The 15,770-nt window shown below is 33.6% G+C and overlaps 2 protein-coding genes across 6 annotated transcripts in view; one reads left to right on the top strand and one right to left on the bottom strand.

Moving 5' to 3' along the window:
* Mns1 (meiosis specific nuclear structural 1) overlaps positions 1 to 15,770 on the top strand; it is a 63,094-nt gene that overhangs the window by 24,075 nt on the left and 23,249 nt on the right. The window contains exons 8-11 of one of the 3 annotated variants that reach the window (XM_046461544.2): positions 228 to 485; positions 3,324 to 3,449; positions 5,258 to 5,364; positions 8,714 to 13,777. In XM_046461544.2, coding sequence (XP_046317500.1) covers positions 228 to 485; positions 3,324 to 3,449; positions 5,258 to 5,350 — 477 coding nt within the window. In that variant the 3' untranslated portion in view covers positions 5,351 to 5,364; positions 8,714 to 13,777. Of the gene's footprint in view, positions 1 to 227; positions 486 to 3,323; positions 3,450 to 5,257; positions 5,619 to 8,713; positions 13,778 to 15,770 lie in introns of those variants that run through there. The other 2 variants (XM_046461545.2, XM_046461543.2) reach the window with 2 other exon arrangements.
* Positions 12,393 to 15,770, bottom strand: part of Tex9 (testis expressed 9) — a 50,958-nt gene continuing 47,580 nt past the window's right edge. For all 3 annotated transcript variants that reach the window (XM_046461546.2, XM_046461550.2, XM_046461547.2), the window contains 2 exons: positions 13,021 to 13,155; positions 12,393 to 12,641 (listed from right to left, as the gene is read on the bottom strand). In XM_046461546.2, the coding sequence (XP_046317502.1) occupies positions 12,564 to 12,641; positions 13,021 to 13,155 (213 nt within the window). In that variant the 3' untranslated portion in view covers positions 12,393 to 12,563. The remainder of the gene's footprint in view (positions 12,642 to 13,020; positions 13,156 to 15,770) is intronic.

The following is a 15,770-nucleotide window of genomic DNA, read 5'->3' as shown; positions in this document are numbered from 1 at the left end:
TAGAACCAAGATCAGAAATATATACAGTAATAGAAGGCTATCCAAAGGAATGTGTCCTTTATCCAAATAGTTTTAAATGGTGGGGCAAAGTGTCATAAAAAGGCATAATTTTTTTAGTTTTTCATAATTGATTTCATATTGTAATATTAAACTTAGCCAATTGTCTCACTCTTTGTAAATTGGATTTAAGAAAATGATTACTAAATTAACTTATCTACATTATTTAGGAAAAAGTAGAAGAGAAATTGAGAAAGCAGAGAGAGTTGAAGCAAGATTTTGAAGAACAAATGGCTTTGAAGGAATTAGTATTACAGGCTGCAAAAGAAGAAGAGGAGGCTTTTAGAAAAACAATGCTAGCTAAACTTGCTGAGGACGACCGAATAGAATTAATGAATGCTCAGAAACAAAGAATGAAGCAACTGGAACATAGAAGGGCTGTGGAAAAACTTATTGAAGAACGTCGCAACCAATTTCTTGCAGACAAGGTAAGAATAAAAGGTTTTTTGTTGGCACTGAACAGCAGTCAACTTATCTGTTCATCCACTAAACATTTACTGAGACCTTTTTATATGCCAGTGTTAGATATCTGTTTATCAATCATACGATATATTTTCTGACCAAGCATTTATTAAGGAATCAAGAAACTATTTATTGGTGTTTTGTATGTGCTAAATACGGTTTGGTGTTGAGAACCTAAAGGTAAAATACAGCTAAGTCTATGTCATCTGTGAATTTATGGTCTTGGTGGAGAGAACAATACAAAAACTAATTATAAAGATATGTCACATGCATGTACTGTTATATAGACATGCATGGTATTGATGGCAGAGTAGAGCTGACAGGGCATGAGTACCTGGAACACTGCGTTAAGAAGCTGGACCTTTACCAGTGAGAATCACTGAACGAGGAGAACTGGGAGGTCAGACAAGTGTCGCAGGGTCAGAACCCCTGCAGGCAGTCCTGAGAGGGCCACATGTAAAGCTGTGAAAAGGAAGGTATTTTGGTCACAGCAACAAAAGCCTAACACACCTTGGAATCATTCCTAGATTTTCCCTCTTATTCAATTAATGATTTTTAGTTGGTTACCAAATTGTACTGATTCTACCTCAGCAATTACTCTGAAATCTAGTTCATTTGTAACTTTGTTCAGACATTCAGTAGCATTCCCATAGACTAACTATCTTGCTTATAAAAAAGTAGAACCAGTGACTGACTGTCCTCTCTCATGGCTTGGAGAGAGAGTCAGCAAGACAGCTACAAATGGCAATGAAATAAAACCACCTCAACATACCTTATATACAATCAGAGACATGATAAATTGTGGTATAAAGGTGTATTAAGAATTGTAATGCAAAAAAATAATAATAATAATTTTTTGAGGCAGAAGATGGAAAAAAAGAAAGAAAACCACCTAATGCATAAATTGTAAATTATAAAATTTATGTCTTAATTTTTTTAAAAAAATCATGGACAGCCCCAGTATGAGGCTGTGGACTTAGCTTTAAGTGTCAGGAGGATTGGGCCATGTTTTTGTTTTGGCCTCAGGCAACAAAAAATCATCATTCCATTAGACTTACACTGCTAAGCGTGAGGTTCTGATCCTGCTTTTTAAGAGTTCAGAACTATTCCTAGCTAGTGTTTACCTCTAAAGAGTTTTGTAATTAGACAAAATCTGAAACTCCCCATAATTTCCTACTATGAGAGCTATTCAGAATTTCTCTTATATGGGTAAATAGGTTTCATGCTGTCTAAGTCATTTACACTATTTACCAGAATTTTTTTTTAGGATATACACTTACTGTGACCAGTGTCCAAGGAAGGAAATTGCTATATTTTACCTAACTGAGATACTCTTCATTATTGGACAAAAATCTAAGTGTGCCTTCCCCCAATATTACAGGAGTTTCTTACATCTCCCCTTTATTAAGAATGTCACAATTAGAAATTGAGTCTCATTAACGGTAGATGAGTGGTTAGTTTATTGTTCTCTCATATGAAAATCTACAGGTAGGCAATCCAGGGCTGAAATGGAAGTGTGTTCCATGGTCTTCAGGGACTCAGACTCCTTCCAGCTTTTCACTCCGGCATCTATGGGTGTAACCCATAGATGTGTATGATCTCAGCTAGATCTTTAGCCTTTGTATCCATGTTTCAAGCAGAGATAGTGATAAAAGGTGGAAGCTTCCATATGAAGGTCATTTACATTCCACTGACTTTGTGGCCACAGCTGGCTATAAAGAAGCCTTAGAATTGTAACTCAAAAAATAAAAATCAGGTACAACAATTTCATGGCAGATTCCAATACCCTATTTTATCTTAGAGACAAATTAATTAAGAGCAACTCAACCCTTGATTCAATAGCAAGAATAATCAGTGAGTAAGAGTGTAAGTTTTTTCTCAGTTGAACATCAATGTTTTCTTATTCTGTAAAAAATAAAAATTTATCTAATATAGTAGATAAAAATATTTTGAGAAGCAGTTCCAGTTTTCAGTCACATTGGATTGGCTGTGTGCCAGCATTCTTTTTTATATTTATCCAGTAACTTAGATGAGTTATTAGCTTATATAGGAGTTTGTTTTCACATACTCCGTTATGGTTTATATATCTTTGATGAGGAGTAGACTGAATAAGTAGTGACCTCAGTGTATTATTTCAAGGGAAAATTTAGCATTACTCTCAAGCAATTCCTGGTAGAGATGCATCACTATTTCAATGATCTGCATTTTGTATCCTTCCCTATCCAATAGGCACATTTGGATACAGTTCCATGAGTCCCTAATTAAGACCTCAAACTTTGACCTACAGTCATAACATTTGCACTACATGGCACAGAATTTTAATGTGATTGAGTGTTAAGAGTTTTTCCTGAGAAATGCTGGTTCTTCTGCTGGAATTCTTGCTGTTTCTCCTGTGCTTCATATGGACTTTGAAAAAATTTGATGTATATAAGAAAATATTTATCCTTTAGATAACTCTGTTTTATTCACTAATTGTTTTTGTCTTACACAGTAAACTGTTTTTACACTGTTTATTAGGAAATCATTCCTTTAATACTTGGTATTGACATTTTGCTATATATACTTGTTTCCTTAAAAAATTGTAGTCATAACTATTATTCTTGTAACTTTAAAAAATGAAAAAAGTTATGTGTGTACATATAAAATAGTATGAGATATTATGCACTAATATCTTTTGAACTTATTGTCACAAATAATTCATTAATTTTATCACCCAATTCACTGAAAGAATAGTTTTATTTGAAAACTTTTTAAAAGATTAACCTATTCCATGACCATTAATAAAACCTGATTTGCATTTCCAGCAACGTGAGCTGGAAGAATGGCAGTTACAGCAAAGAAGACAAGGTTGTATTAACAATATTATTGAGGAAGAAAGGCTAAAACTTCTCAAAGAACATGCTACAAAATTATTAGGATATCTCCCTAAGGTAAGTGAGATTTAGCTCAAGGTATAATCTTCGTGGCCTCTAATAGTGGAAAAAATGTGATATTAGAACAGACACTAGTATGGCAATATGTAAATCAATGGATGTGTAACTGATGTGATTCTGCAATCTGTATATGGGGTAAAAATGGGAGTTCTTAACCCACTTGAATCAAAGTGTGAAATATGATATATCAAGAACTATGTAATGTTTTGAACAACCAACAATAAAAAATTTTAAAAAAAATTTAAAAAATAAATAAATAAATAAAAACTGGTTTGTTCTTGAAAAAAAAAAAAAGAATATCAGAAAATGAAGTTGTCACACATATCTTGCTCTGTTATAAAGCATTAGTGGAACTTTGGCCAGGCATTGAATCTCACTGGGATCATATTTAAACATCTCTAAAATGAGAGAATTGGTCTTGGCACATTGAGCTATGAGATTATTTATTGAATTTAGATTTTAGGCTCTTTTTTCCCTTTTCAGCATCAGAGATCTAGAAATAAACCACCCTAAAGCAACCACAATACTTTATGTACCAATGTGAAAACATTGTAATTGGTAACACAGTGACAGGCCTATGCTTGAACTGAGTTTGAGACAGATCTTTTCTATATTAGGAGGTTATGTTATAACTAGGTCTAGGTAACTTTAATTTTTAAAAGTAATTCCAAAAGATCATACATTTTCATAGATATCTCATAAAATAATGAGTTTCATAGGTCACCTCAACATCTAGACTCATATAATTAAAATCACCATCCTTCAAATATATAAATCTCTTTTGATTTTTTACTAATGTCATAGAATCAAATGCATCTTTAATGTTCAGTCCAAAACTAAGGAAGAAGAAAGATAAATATATGAGTAATTATTGCCTGGCTTCAGGACCTTATAGTCTAATTGTTTAGAATTAATGAAATTAGTTATGTTTATTATTATTCTCAATGGACTTATTAATGAAAAATCTATATGTAATTGATAAATTTCATAAAATAGTTATAAATTCTAGGAGAGTAACTGAGTGTCAATATTTTTTGTGGGGAGAATAATTGTGGAGGCAGGAGGATGATCTAATAATCCTGATCACCCAAAAATGACCTTTATTCTTTGTCCTAATGGCCCCAAATGACCTAAATGATTGTATTAATCATTTGGAAAATATTGATTTAAGTTTCATAAATTTTATTGAATAAATTTCATTGTTTTGGATAACTTAACTAACCTCTTCCTTTAGAATGCAAGATAAATATTTCAGTTTAATTTTGTTTTAAAGAGGCTTTTGCTGTTTTCTATAGGGGAAAAGAAAAATAAATAGAAGTATGAAGAATTTCAAAGGGCTTGTTTAAATGACTTAACTCCAAATCTGGATTCTTTCCTGACAGATAGAATGTTCACTGATTAGCCATAGAAGAGAGGCATGAAGAACTGATTCCATGTATGAGTCTAGTAGAGCTTAGTCTCTTCACCTTTAACCTCCATCTTATTATAGAACTGTTTTAGACAAGAGTAGGGTACAATATAAATTCCTTTCCTTCCAGGCAATTGTAATTATAAAGTGGAAGATCCCAGATTCCTATCACAAGTTCCTGCTCTGGATCTGATAAGTCAGGAAATTAGGTCTAAGAATACTTATAATGTAAAGTCATATTTTTGGAAAATATTGATTTAAGTTTCATAAATTTATTGAATATATTTCATTGTTTTGGATAACTTTACTAAACTCATGTCTGTGTATTTGTTAGTCTTAAAGCATTTAGTGCAATATTCTGGCATTCAAAAAGTAACACAAAATATTTTTCTTATAGGGAATATTTAAAAAAGAGGATGATATTGATATGCTTGGTGAAGAGTTTAGGAAAGCATATCAGAAAAGGAAGGAAATTTGTGAAGAAAAGTGATACCATCAAACTTGGTAAAATCTGGATTTTTCTGTATATTACCACTAGATGTCAGCGTAACTATTGTTTTAGAGTTAGAGTAGGAATGTTTTCTTGCATTTTCTATCACTGTATTTCATAATTTATAAACAAGTGTCAGATGAATATTTTAACTGAAAATTTATTTTACATATATGCATGCATATGTGCTCCTAGGCTCCAAACCTAGGAGGCTAGCTTCTCAGTACCTGTCCTACTGTTCAGAGATTTTTTTTTTGCATCCCATCTTCTAGACGGTCTATTTACCTTAGTTTATACCAAGTTCTAGGTTCTAGTGAACTGCCTCCATCTCTAGTTATGTTTAGCAACTTTACTAATTTGGTTTGGCCAGGGAAATGCATATTTAGACTTTGGTTTTAAAGTACATTTTGCTGTCAAATATAAAAGAGGAGAATAGTAAATAAAGAGAGTAAGAATTTAAAGTGCTTTATTACTGGATGAGCTTGATCATCATAGGTACTTAAAAAGAATCTCTCTAGTTCATAAATGAATATAAAATTATTAGAACATACATAATTTTTGACAGTAAATTTACATGTATTTATCATGTTTGACAGTGTTTAAAAGTATAAATACATTGTGCAATGATTAAATCTAGCTAATTTACACATATATTAACTCACATAGTTACCATTTTTGTGTTAAGAGCACATAACAACCATTTTTTGCATTTTTCAAGAACATAATATATTGTCATTAAACATAGTCATCATGCTATGTAATAAATACCTTATTCCTCTTAGTTGTGATTATGTATCCTTAGACCAACATATCTATATGTCCCCTCCAATCACTCATCCTTGCTGCAGTCCGGCTGCAGCAAAATAACGGGGGTGGGGGGTGGGGGGGGTGGGTGACGAGCAACTTGTGTACATTGATACAGCAGGAGTGGGAGCCGTTTATTGTAGGACAGGAGGGGTATTTATACATTCCACACAGCTTATCTTAATTAACATAAACTAGATACAGCAGTCAACCAATAAGGAATCTCCACACTTAATGGCTCGCTGGTGTTACTTCACAAACCACTCCCTCTGGCAAAATGCCAGGCGCCATCTTGACTTGTTTACAGACCCTAACACATCCTCTGGCAACCACAATTCTGGTCTCTACTTGTGAGATTAGCTTTTTTTTTCCCCCCCCCCAGAAACTACATGAGCGAGATCGTACATTGTCTTTCTGTGCCTGGCTTATTATGATAACATAATGTCCTCAAGGTCATCCATGTTACTGCAAATGATGGCATTTCATTCTTTTTGTTTGTTTGAATAGTATCACATTATGTATATTTATCACATTTTCTTTATCCATTCATCCATTGTTACATATAGGTTAATTCTATATTTTGATTATTGTGAAAAGTGTTGCAGTAAACACAGGCGTGCACATGTTTCTTCACCATATGGATTTCATTTATTTTGGATATATATCCAATAATGGGATTACTATTTTTAATAAATGAGGAACTTATATACTGTTTTCCATAATGGCTCTGATAGTTTATATTCCCACCAACAGTGTGCAAGTTTTTCTTTTCTCCACACCCTTACCCAGTACTTGTTGTTATTAGTCTTTTTGGTAAACTCCATTCTAACTAGAGCAAAGTAGTATCTTGTTGTGGTTTTTATTCACATTTCCATGATCATTAATGATATTGAGCATTTTTTTCATATACTTGGCTTATATGTGTTCTTTGGGAAACGTCTAATTATGTCTTGCCCATTTGTAAAGTGGGATTTTTTTGTATTGTTATTAAATTGAGTTCCATATGTATTTTAGATATTATCAGATGTATACTTTGCAAAAAAAATTTTGACATTCTGTAGATGTCTCTTCACAGTTGACTGTTTATTGTATAGAAAGCTTTTAGTGTATTCTAAGTCCATTTAACTCATTGCTTGTGTTTTTGAGGTCATATCCAAAAAAATAATTGGCCACCACTAACCAGATCAATGTCTAGAAGCTTTTCCACTGTTTTCTTTTAGTAGTATCTTAATTTCAGGTATTACATTTAAGTCTTTGATCCATTTTGAATTAATTGTTGTATATATTGAGAGATAAGGGTCTGACATTCTTCTGCATGTGGATATCTGACTTTCCTAGTACCACTATTTTGAAGAGACCGTCCTCTCCCCATCATGTATTCTTGGCATCTTTGTTGAAAACCATTTGGTTGTAAATGCATTAATTTATTTGTGCTATTTTTTTTTTACCTTGGTCTATGTGTCTGTTTTTATGCCAGTACCATGCTGTTTTGGTTAATATAACTTTGTAATATGTTTTGAAATCAAGCATTATATGCCTCTGCCCCCCGCCCTTATGTTGGCTATTTGGGGTCTTTTGTATTTACACATGAATTTTAGGATTTTTTCCTATCTCTGTGAAGAATATAATAGGTGTTTTGAGGTGGACTTCATTGATATGTCTTTTTGGGTGGTATAAACATTTTAATAATATTTGTTCTTCTGTGAATATGGAACATCTTTCATTTGTATTTTTTTTCAATTTTTTTCATTCAATATTCTGTAGCTTTCAGAACAGATATCTTTTACCTCCTTTGTTAAATTTACCTTTTTTTCTTTGTTTTTGATAACTTTTGTAAAAAGGATTGCTTTTTTTTCCAGATAACTTTGCTATTAGTGTATTGAAATGCTACTGATTTATCATGTCGACTGTTGTATCCAATAACTTTACTGAATTTATTTGATCTAACAGATATTTGGTATAGTCCTTAGGGTCTTTTATATATAAATCATTTGCAAATAAGGACAGTTTTTCCTTTTCAATTTAGATACCTTTTATTTCTTTCTCTTGCCTAATAAAATGCCCTAGCCTAGGACCTCCTCTGGTATTTTGAATAAAAGTAGCACAAATCAGTTTCCTTGTCTTTTTCCAGAGTTTAGAGGAAAAGCTCAACTTTTCCATTTGGTACTATGTTAGCTATTTTGTCATATGACTTTGATTGTGCTGAGGAACATTCCCTCTATACCTGGTTTCTTCAGCATTTTTATCATAAAGGGATATTGAATTTTATCAAGTGTTTTTTATGCATCTGTTGAAAGTTTTTATTCTTCATTCCACTAGGGTGATATGTTTATATGTTGAATCATTTTGCATTCCTGGAATGATTTCCACTTGATCATGGTGAATGATGTTTATGTACTATTCAATTTGATATTTTGTTGATTTTTACATGTGTGTTCATCAGAGATGTGGCCTCTAATTTGTTTGGTTATGCCTTTTCTTATTTTGGTATCAGAGTGATGCTAGTCACTCGTGAGTTGAGTTTGGAAGAATTCCTTTTCTTTTCCTTTCTATTTTTAGGAACAGTGAGAAGAATTCCTATCCTTTAAATGATTGGTATGATTCAGCAGTGAAACCATCAGTGCTTTTCTTTGGAGACACTCATTATTGGTCTGTTAAGATTTTGTTTCTTCATAATTGCTTTAGTCAGCTTTTTCATCACTGTGACCAAAACATCTGACAAGAATAAGTAGAGGAAGAAAAGTTTATCTTGGTGGAATCCTCCATGATCCCCTTAATTCTAGCATCTTGCATTCCTGCAGAACCACACAGTTGATGCCAAGATCTCCTGCCATCTTGAGCAGTAGTCTCTAAGGACTGTGGTTGTAAGCAGCCTGAGTGGCTGAGCAAGGTGAAACTACTTCCTAGTCCCACCCCCACCCTGCAAGCAGGGTTCTCGCAGGGTTTCTTCTCAAAAGAACTTTTGCATCCTTGAGCCTGACATGGTTGTCATCTTGTCAATTTCTGAGATATCCTCAGAACATCAGTCTTTCCTGTTGTTTCTGAGTACTTACCAGTGTCTCTTTAATGACCACACCTTCCTTAGCCCCAGTTTTACTCACACTTCTCTGACCAAGTTTTTCAAATCTTTGCTTTCTGCTCCTAATTATCACAGTAAACTTGGTTAAAAGCTGCCAGTAATATCCATGCCACTGCCTGAATACTGTGCTGCCTTGAAATTTCCTCCATCAGATTAATTAGTCCATTATTTTAAATTCAGCCTCACAAAGACTCTTAGAACATGGGCAAAATGTAGACAACTTTTTTAGACTGTAGTTTAATTTCCAGTAGAATCGTTCTCTGAAACCTCATGAGCCCAATCTTTACTCTCCACTGTCCTGTGGACATTCTAGTCTTATGAAACCCCACCAGATTCACCCATTAAGCTTTGCTTATAACACTTAAAGTTTTTCAGTTTGCATCTCCAAACTTTAGCAAATTCCACCCTCCAAGAATTAGCTCCAAATGCTTCCAAACCATGTGACCAGGTTAGTCACATCAATGACCCTACTTCTCAGTACCAATTTCTGTTTTAATCAGTATTTTTGGCTGCTATAACCAAAAGAGCTGACAAGAACAATTTGAGAAAAAGAAAATTTTATTTGGCTGATGGTTTCAGAGGTCTCAGTCCATAGATGGCTGGTTCCGTAGCTCTGGGCCCAAGAAGAGGTTGGACATCATGGCAGAGAGTATGGTGAAGGAAAGCAACTCAGAACATGGCAATTAGGAAGCAGAGAATTCTGCTCACCATGGACACAATATAAACCCCAAAGGCCCAGTGACCTGTCTCCTCCACCCAGTTGATCCATATCAGAGGATTAAGCCATTATTCCTCTCATAATCCAATTGTTTCATCTCTGAACAATGGGAACACCTCATATCTAAACCATAAATAACAATAATTCAATCATAGTAGGTTGTGTGCATCCAGAAATTTATTTCTTGTAACTTATCCAACTTGGTGTCATATAACTATTAGTCTCATGATCCTTTTTAATGTCTTTTTCATCTGATTTTGAATCTTTTATTCAACTTTAGTCTTGTTCAAGTTTAGATAACTGTAATCTTTTCCAAAACCAACCTTTTTTTTTTTCATTAATTTTTTGCACAGGTTGATTATCCATTATCTGAAATGCTTTGGACCAGAATATTTTCATATATAATATCTTGGAGGTGAAACTCTATCCTAAACATGAAATACATTTTATATTCCATATGCACATACCCTGAAGGCAATTTCTTACAGTATTTTTAGCATAACTATGTTTTAACTACAACCTGTCACATTAAGTGTTTTTCGTTTTTGGCATTAGGTCAGACAAAATGTCTTGGATTTTGGAGGATTGATGATTTTGGATTTTTAGAGTAGGGATATCCAACCTGGCTCATTTTCCTAGTTCCAGTTTCCCTTATGTCTGATCTTTATTATTTCCTTTCTTGTACTAATTTTGAATTGAGCTTGTTTTTTCTAATTCCTTGAGGTGCAATTTTGGTGTTTTGAACTATTTCCTTTTTGAAATACGCATTTATTGCTTTGAACTTCCCTTAGAAATGCTTTAGTTTTCATTTTTCCTCTCAAATTCAAAATTTACCTTTTCCTCACTGATTGCTGGTTATTCAGGAGCATATTGTTTAACTTCCGTGTATTTGTAAAGTTTCTGAAGTTCCTTCTGTTACCAATTTATAGTTTTATACCATTGTGGCTAAAAAAAGATACTTGATGTAATTTTATTAAAATTTGTTTTGTGGACTAATGTGATCTATCCTGAAGAATGTTTTAAGTGCACTTAAAAATACGTATTTTGTTCTTGGATGGAATTTTGTTTTTTAGAAGTGAAACATTCAATGTTTGATTTTTCTCTCAATTTATCCATTATTGAATGTGGGTCATTGAGGTCCTACACCATCTTTCCCTTCAGATCATTTAATAAAAACTGCTATATGTATTTAGGTGCATACATATTTGACAATTTCTTATTAATGCTCTTGATATTACATAATGACCTTTGAATCTAGTTTGTGTCTAATGTGTACTTTGACATAACTATCCTAGTTCTCTCTGTATGAAATATGTTTTTGCCATCCCTTTACTTTGTGTACATCCTGAGTCTTACAGGAAGTGTACGGGTGGATTTTGTTATTTATCCATTTAGCTCCTCTTATTTGGAAAATTTAATCCATTAACATTCCAGATGATTATCATCAGCATTTACTACTACTGTTTTGTGATTCTGCTTTGTTGATCTTCCACTCTTAGGGCCTTTGTGGCTGAGTAATGTTCTCTAATTGCATGTGTTTTTTTTTTGTTGTTTTTTTAAATTAATTTTTTATTTATATATGACAGCAGAATGCATTACAATTTTTATTATACATATAAAGCACAATTTTTCTTTTTTCCCCCCAGTGGTGGTGCAGGGGATTGAACCCAGGGCCTTATACATGCTAGGCAAGCACTCTACCAACTGAGCTATATCCCCAGCCTCTAAAGCACAATTTTTCATATCTCTGGTTGTATACAAAGAATATTCACACCAATTTTTGTTTTCATCCATGTAATAATGTCAATCACATTCCATTATCATAATTGTATGATTTGATTCTTTTTATTTTTAGTGTACTACAGGCTTTTGCTTTGTGATTATTAAAGAGACTTGCACATCTCATAAAACAGGTTATTATGTTAAACTGATAACTTTGATCACATAATCCACTTTATATATTTGATGTCAGATTACATCTTTGTGCCTATTTACATCTCAGGCTTAACAAATTAATACTTTTAATTTTGCTAGTAAACCTTCTTCATACTAAACATACGTGATTTATATATTCCACCATTACAGTCCTCATTGGCTCTGGTGGTATTAGGAGCACTTATAGCAGGCCCACTTCAGTAAATCCCAACACTGGGCAGATGTCCCCTTGACTCCTAGTACCATTTAGGAATTCACAGTCCCTGCAAGACAGACAAGTCTGCTAGCCAGCGCAGCAGCCTTAGATTATGTACAGACCTCATCAGTAGGCAGACAGACCTCAGTGCCTGTAGGTTTCGGGTGCCAAATATTTCACCTGTGGGAAGGATCACTGGAGAGTCCTATTCTACCATTTGCTCCATCTCCCAGGATGTAAAATATTTTTAAGTGCAGTTGTAAAATATCAAAAAGGTCATAAGAAAAAAATTAAAAATGGTCATAAGAAATAGATTAAAAAATTCTTGCTGCTTTATTTTATACAATATTTCCTTTTTCATTAATAATTACATATGAGAAAGTTTTATAGCCCCACATCTAATTAGGAAATCTTTGAAGATTTTTGTGAAACTAAAAAGTTTTAACTTTTTAAGTTATAAAGACTAATTGAAGTAGATCATTCATGAATTGCCCCATTCAAGTGCCTTCATAAATTCTTCTTCAGTGAAAGATAGCATCTTGGCAGCTTCAATGTGCATCTGTTTAAAAAGAAATCAATATTGTCTGACTTAATATTGAGTAGACCTTAAAAAGGAAAGTGGGAGTACTATGAACTCCTTTCTTCCCACTACATATTAAGAGCAAGGAACAACAGTGATTTGGAATTAAAGTTCTTTAAGGTTTGAAAAGGAAAATAGTCACCTAAATAGTTATTGTTATATGTGATTCTATATTTGGCAAATATTTGTACCAGTCCCATTTTCCATGTAACTAATTTACTTGCATGATATATTATACAAGCTTATGTATAATAGATTTTATTTAGATAAAAATTTGTCTAAGGATACCAAAATGTAACAAAGTAAAACTCTAATACAAAGGTCCAGATAATATCTATAATCCGTCATTGATACTCACCTTCTGCCTTTTTAAAACATCAATTAATTTTAATTGTTTCTTAAACCCTATTATTAATTCTCCTTTTTGTTTTTCTAGCTTCTTGTTTTCTGATTTTAACATTTCAATTTTTTTGTGTTCTTCATTTGCTATATCCTACAAAAGAAAAATTTCTAGTATGTAATCTTTATATTTCTTTGAAGTAAATTATTTCACATCAGTAATAAAAATTATTTTTAACTGAAATATACATGTACATAAAATTTTCTTTGTATTACCAAATTACTGGAATTTGATAGCTTTAAATCATGGTCAGGTCATATTATAAACTTGTATTGAATGAACTCTGGACAGTTAACAAATATTTGAACCCCAAAAATACATTTCAAGGCATAGATGAGTAATCACTACTAAGCAAAATATGATCTTTAAAGGATATACTGGTTGAAGACCTCATTTACCTAGTTTTTCCTGAATGTACTTAACCAGTTCATGGGTTCACAGGGATAGACCTCAAACAAAAACAGTAGTCTTGTTGGACTAATAGTACTGCCAGGATGGTACAAATTTCTATGTGGAAATCCTTTAAAAAGCCCTTGAAATCTGCATACATACAGGGAACAGGTATAGTCTAAAAACTTAGCAGAGAATTCATGCACTGCTCATAAGGGAGACTAGATCATAGTAAAATTGTCTTATACAATGCAAAATCTCTCTGTATTTGAAATACTGAAATGTTTACTCTTTCATATAATAATAAAATGATACCAAAAGGAAATCACTGATACTTTTAATTTTGCCAGTAAATCTTCTTCATACTAAACATTACATGATTTATATATTCCACCATTATAGTCCTCCTTGGCTGTGGTGGTATTGGGGGCACTAAGAGCAGACCCACTGCAGATGTCCCAACACTGGGCAGATGTCCCATTTACTCCAGGCCAGTACACACACCCTAATGCCATTTAGGAACTCATGGTCCCTGCAAGACAGACAAGTCTGCTAGCCAAGGAAATCCAAATCTGTTTATGTAAACACATTTTAAAAAGGTTAAAAAAAAGAATACTAGAAAAAGTAAAGTGCAGTAAGTATAGGCTTCCCCACCACCACCACCATGGCACTGGGTATTGAAGCTAGGGGCATTCTACCACTGAGCATCCCAATTTCCCTTTTATTTTGAGACAGGAACTAAGTTGCAGAGGCTGGTTTTGAGTTTACAAGCCTTCTGTCTCAGCCTGCATTACTGGGATTACAGGCATGCACAGCCACACCCAGCTATACTTTTTCTTTAGGGAAAAAAAAACACTCTAAAAGTGATATTAGCAAGGGCTGGGTTTGTGGCTCAGTGGTAGAGTACTTGCCTGACATGTGTGAGGCACTGGGTTCGATTTCCAGCACCATATATAAATAAATGAATAAAATAAAAGTCGATATCAACTACTAAAAAAAGAAAAAAAGTGATGTTAGAAAGATGGCAGATTAGGAAGCTCCAGGCCTAAGTAGTTTTGTGAGAACTCTAGAAGTCAATTAGGCAGCAATGAAGAAAATGCCTAATCAAGCAAAAGCCACATATAAGATGGGCAGACATCACATGGTGTTTGTTTGCCTTTTCCCCACATCCTCCCTGGTACAGCCAATTCCAATTTCCTTCTCTGGGATGGAAGGGAAAATAGACTAAGTCAAAACTGTTATAAAAAATATTTATGCATCAAATATCAGAGTGCCTAAATGTATGAAGTAAACATGATAGGAGATTTAAAGAAAGAAACAACTCTACAATAATAGTAGAAAACACGAGTACCTTGCTTTGAATAATAGAAATAACCACTAGATAGAAAATGTGCACTTGAGAAAACTACCCATTGTTGGGAAGAGTTTATTCTTCTTTGGTCTAGTTGCTTTGTAGTAGTCAGGTCCCCTGTTTCCTTGTTTATTTTCTGACTACTACAAAGAATAAACTCTTCCCAACAATGGGTAGTTTTCTCAAGTGCACATGGAACATTCTCTAGGATAGATTAATCATAGACCACAAAAAAAAGTCTTAATAAATTTTAAAATGCTGAATTATTGGAATGAAATTAGAAAAACTGGAAAATCCACAAATTAAGCAACACAATCCTGTATCCGTCAACTTTTCATCACTATGACCAAATACCTGAGATCAACAATTAATTTTGGCCCATGGTTTTTAGTCCATGGTCACCTGGTCCTGGTGCTTTGGGCACAGTACATAACAGCAGGAGGTACAGGGCAGAGGCAGTCTGTTCACCTCAGTGCATCCAGGAAGCAACAAGAAGAAAGGGCTAGAGTCCCAATATCCCCTTCAAGGGCATGCCCCAATGACCTAACTTCCTTCCATAGGCCCTGTCTCCTAAAGGTCCACTAATGCCCATAGATTCATGGGCCACCAACAAGTCTTCAACACATGAGCCTTTGGGGGACATTCAGGATCCAAACTTTATAGCACATTCAAACTACCAGTGGGTCAAAGAAGATATAACTATGGAAATTAGAAAATCAATACACCAAAATGTATAGGATAGAGTATAAACATTGCTAATACTAATAATGTAATGCTTATATTAAGAATGCAGAAGATCCCAAACCAACCTAACTTAATAATTAAGGAACCAGAAATACCTCAAAGCTAGCAGAAATGGAGAATAATAAACATGAGAGCAGAAATAAGAGAATAAAAAAAAAATTAAATGAAACAGTTGGTGCTTTGGAAAGATTAACAAATTAATGAACCTTCAGGTAGACTGATG

This window comes from Marmota monax, unplaced genomic scaffold (genome assembly GCF_021218885.2).
Source record: "Marmota monax isolate L192 unplaced genomic scaffold, Marmota_monax_Labrador192_F-V1.1 WCK01_AAM20220418_F8-fsc00001, whole genome shotgun sequence".
NCBI classification, from domain to species: domain Eukaryota; kingdom Metazoa; phylum Chordata; class Mammalia; order Rodentia; family Sciuridae; genus Marmota; species Marmota monax.
Note: the sequence above shows the minus strand (reverse complement) of the source record. Positions and strands in the feature narration are given on the sequence as shown.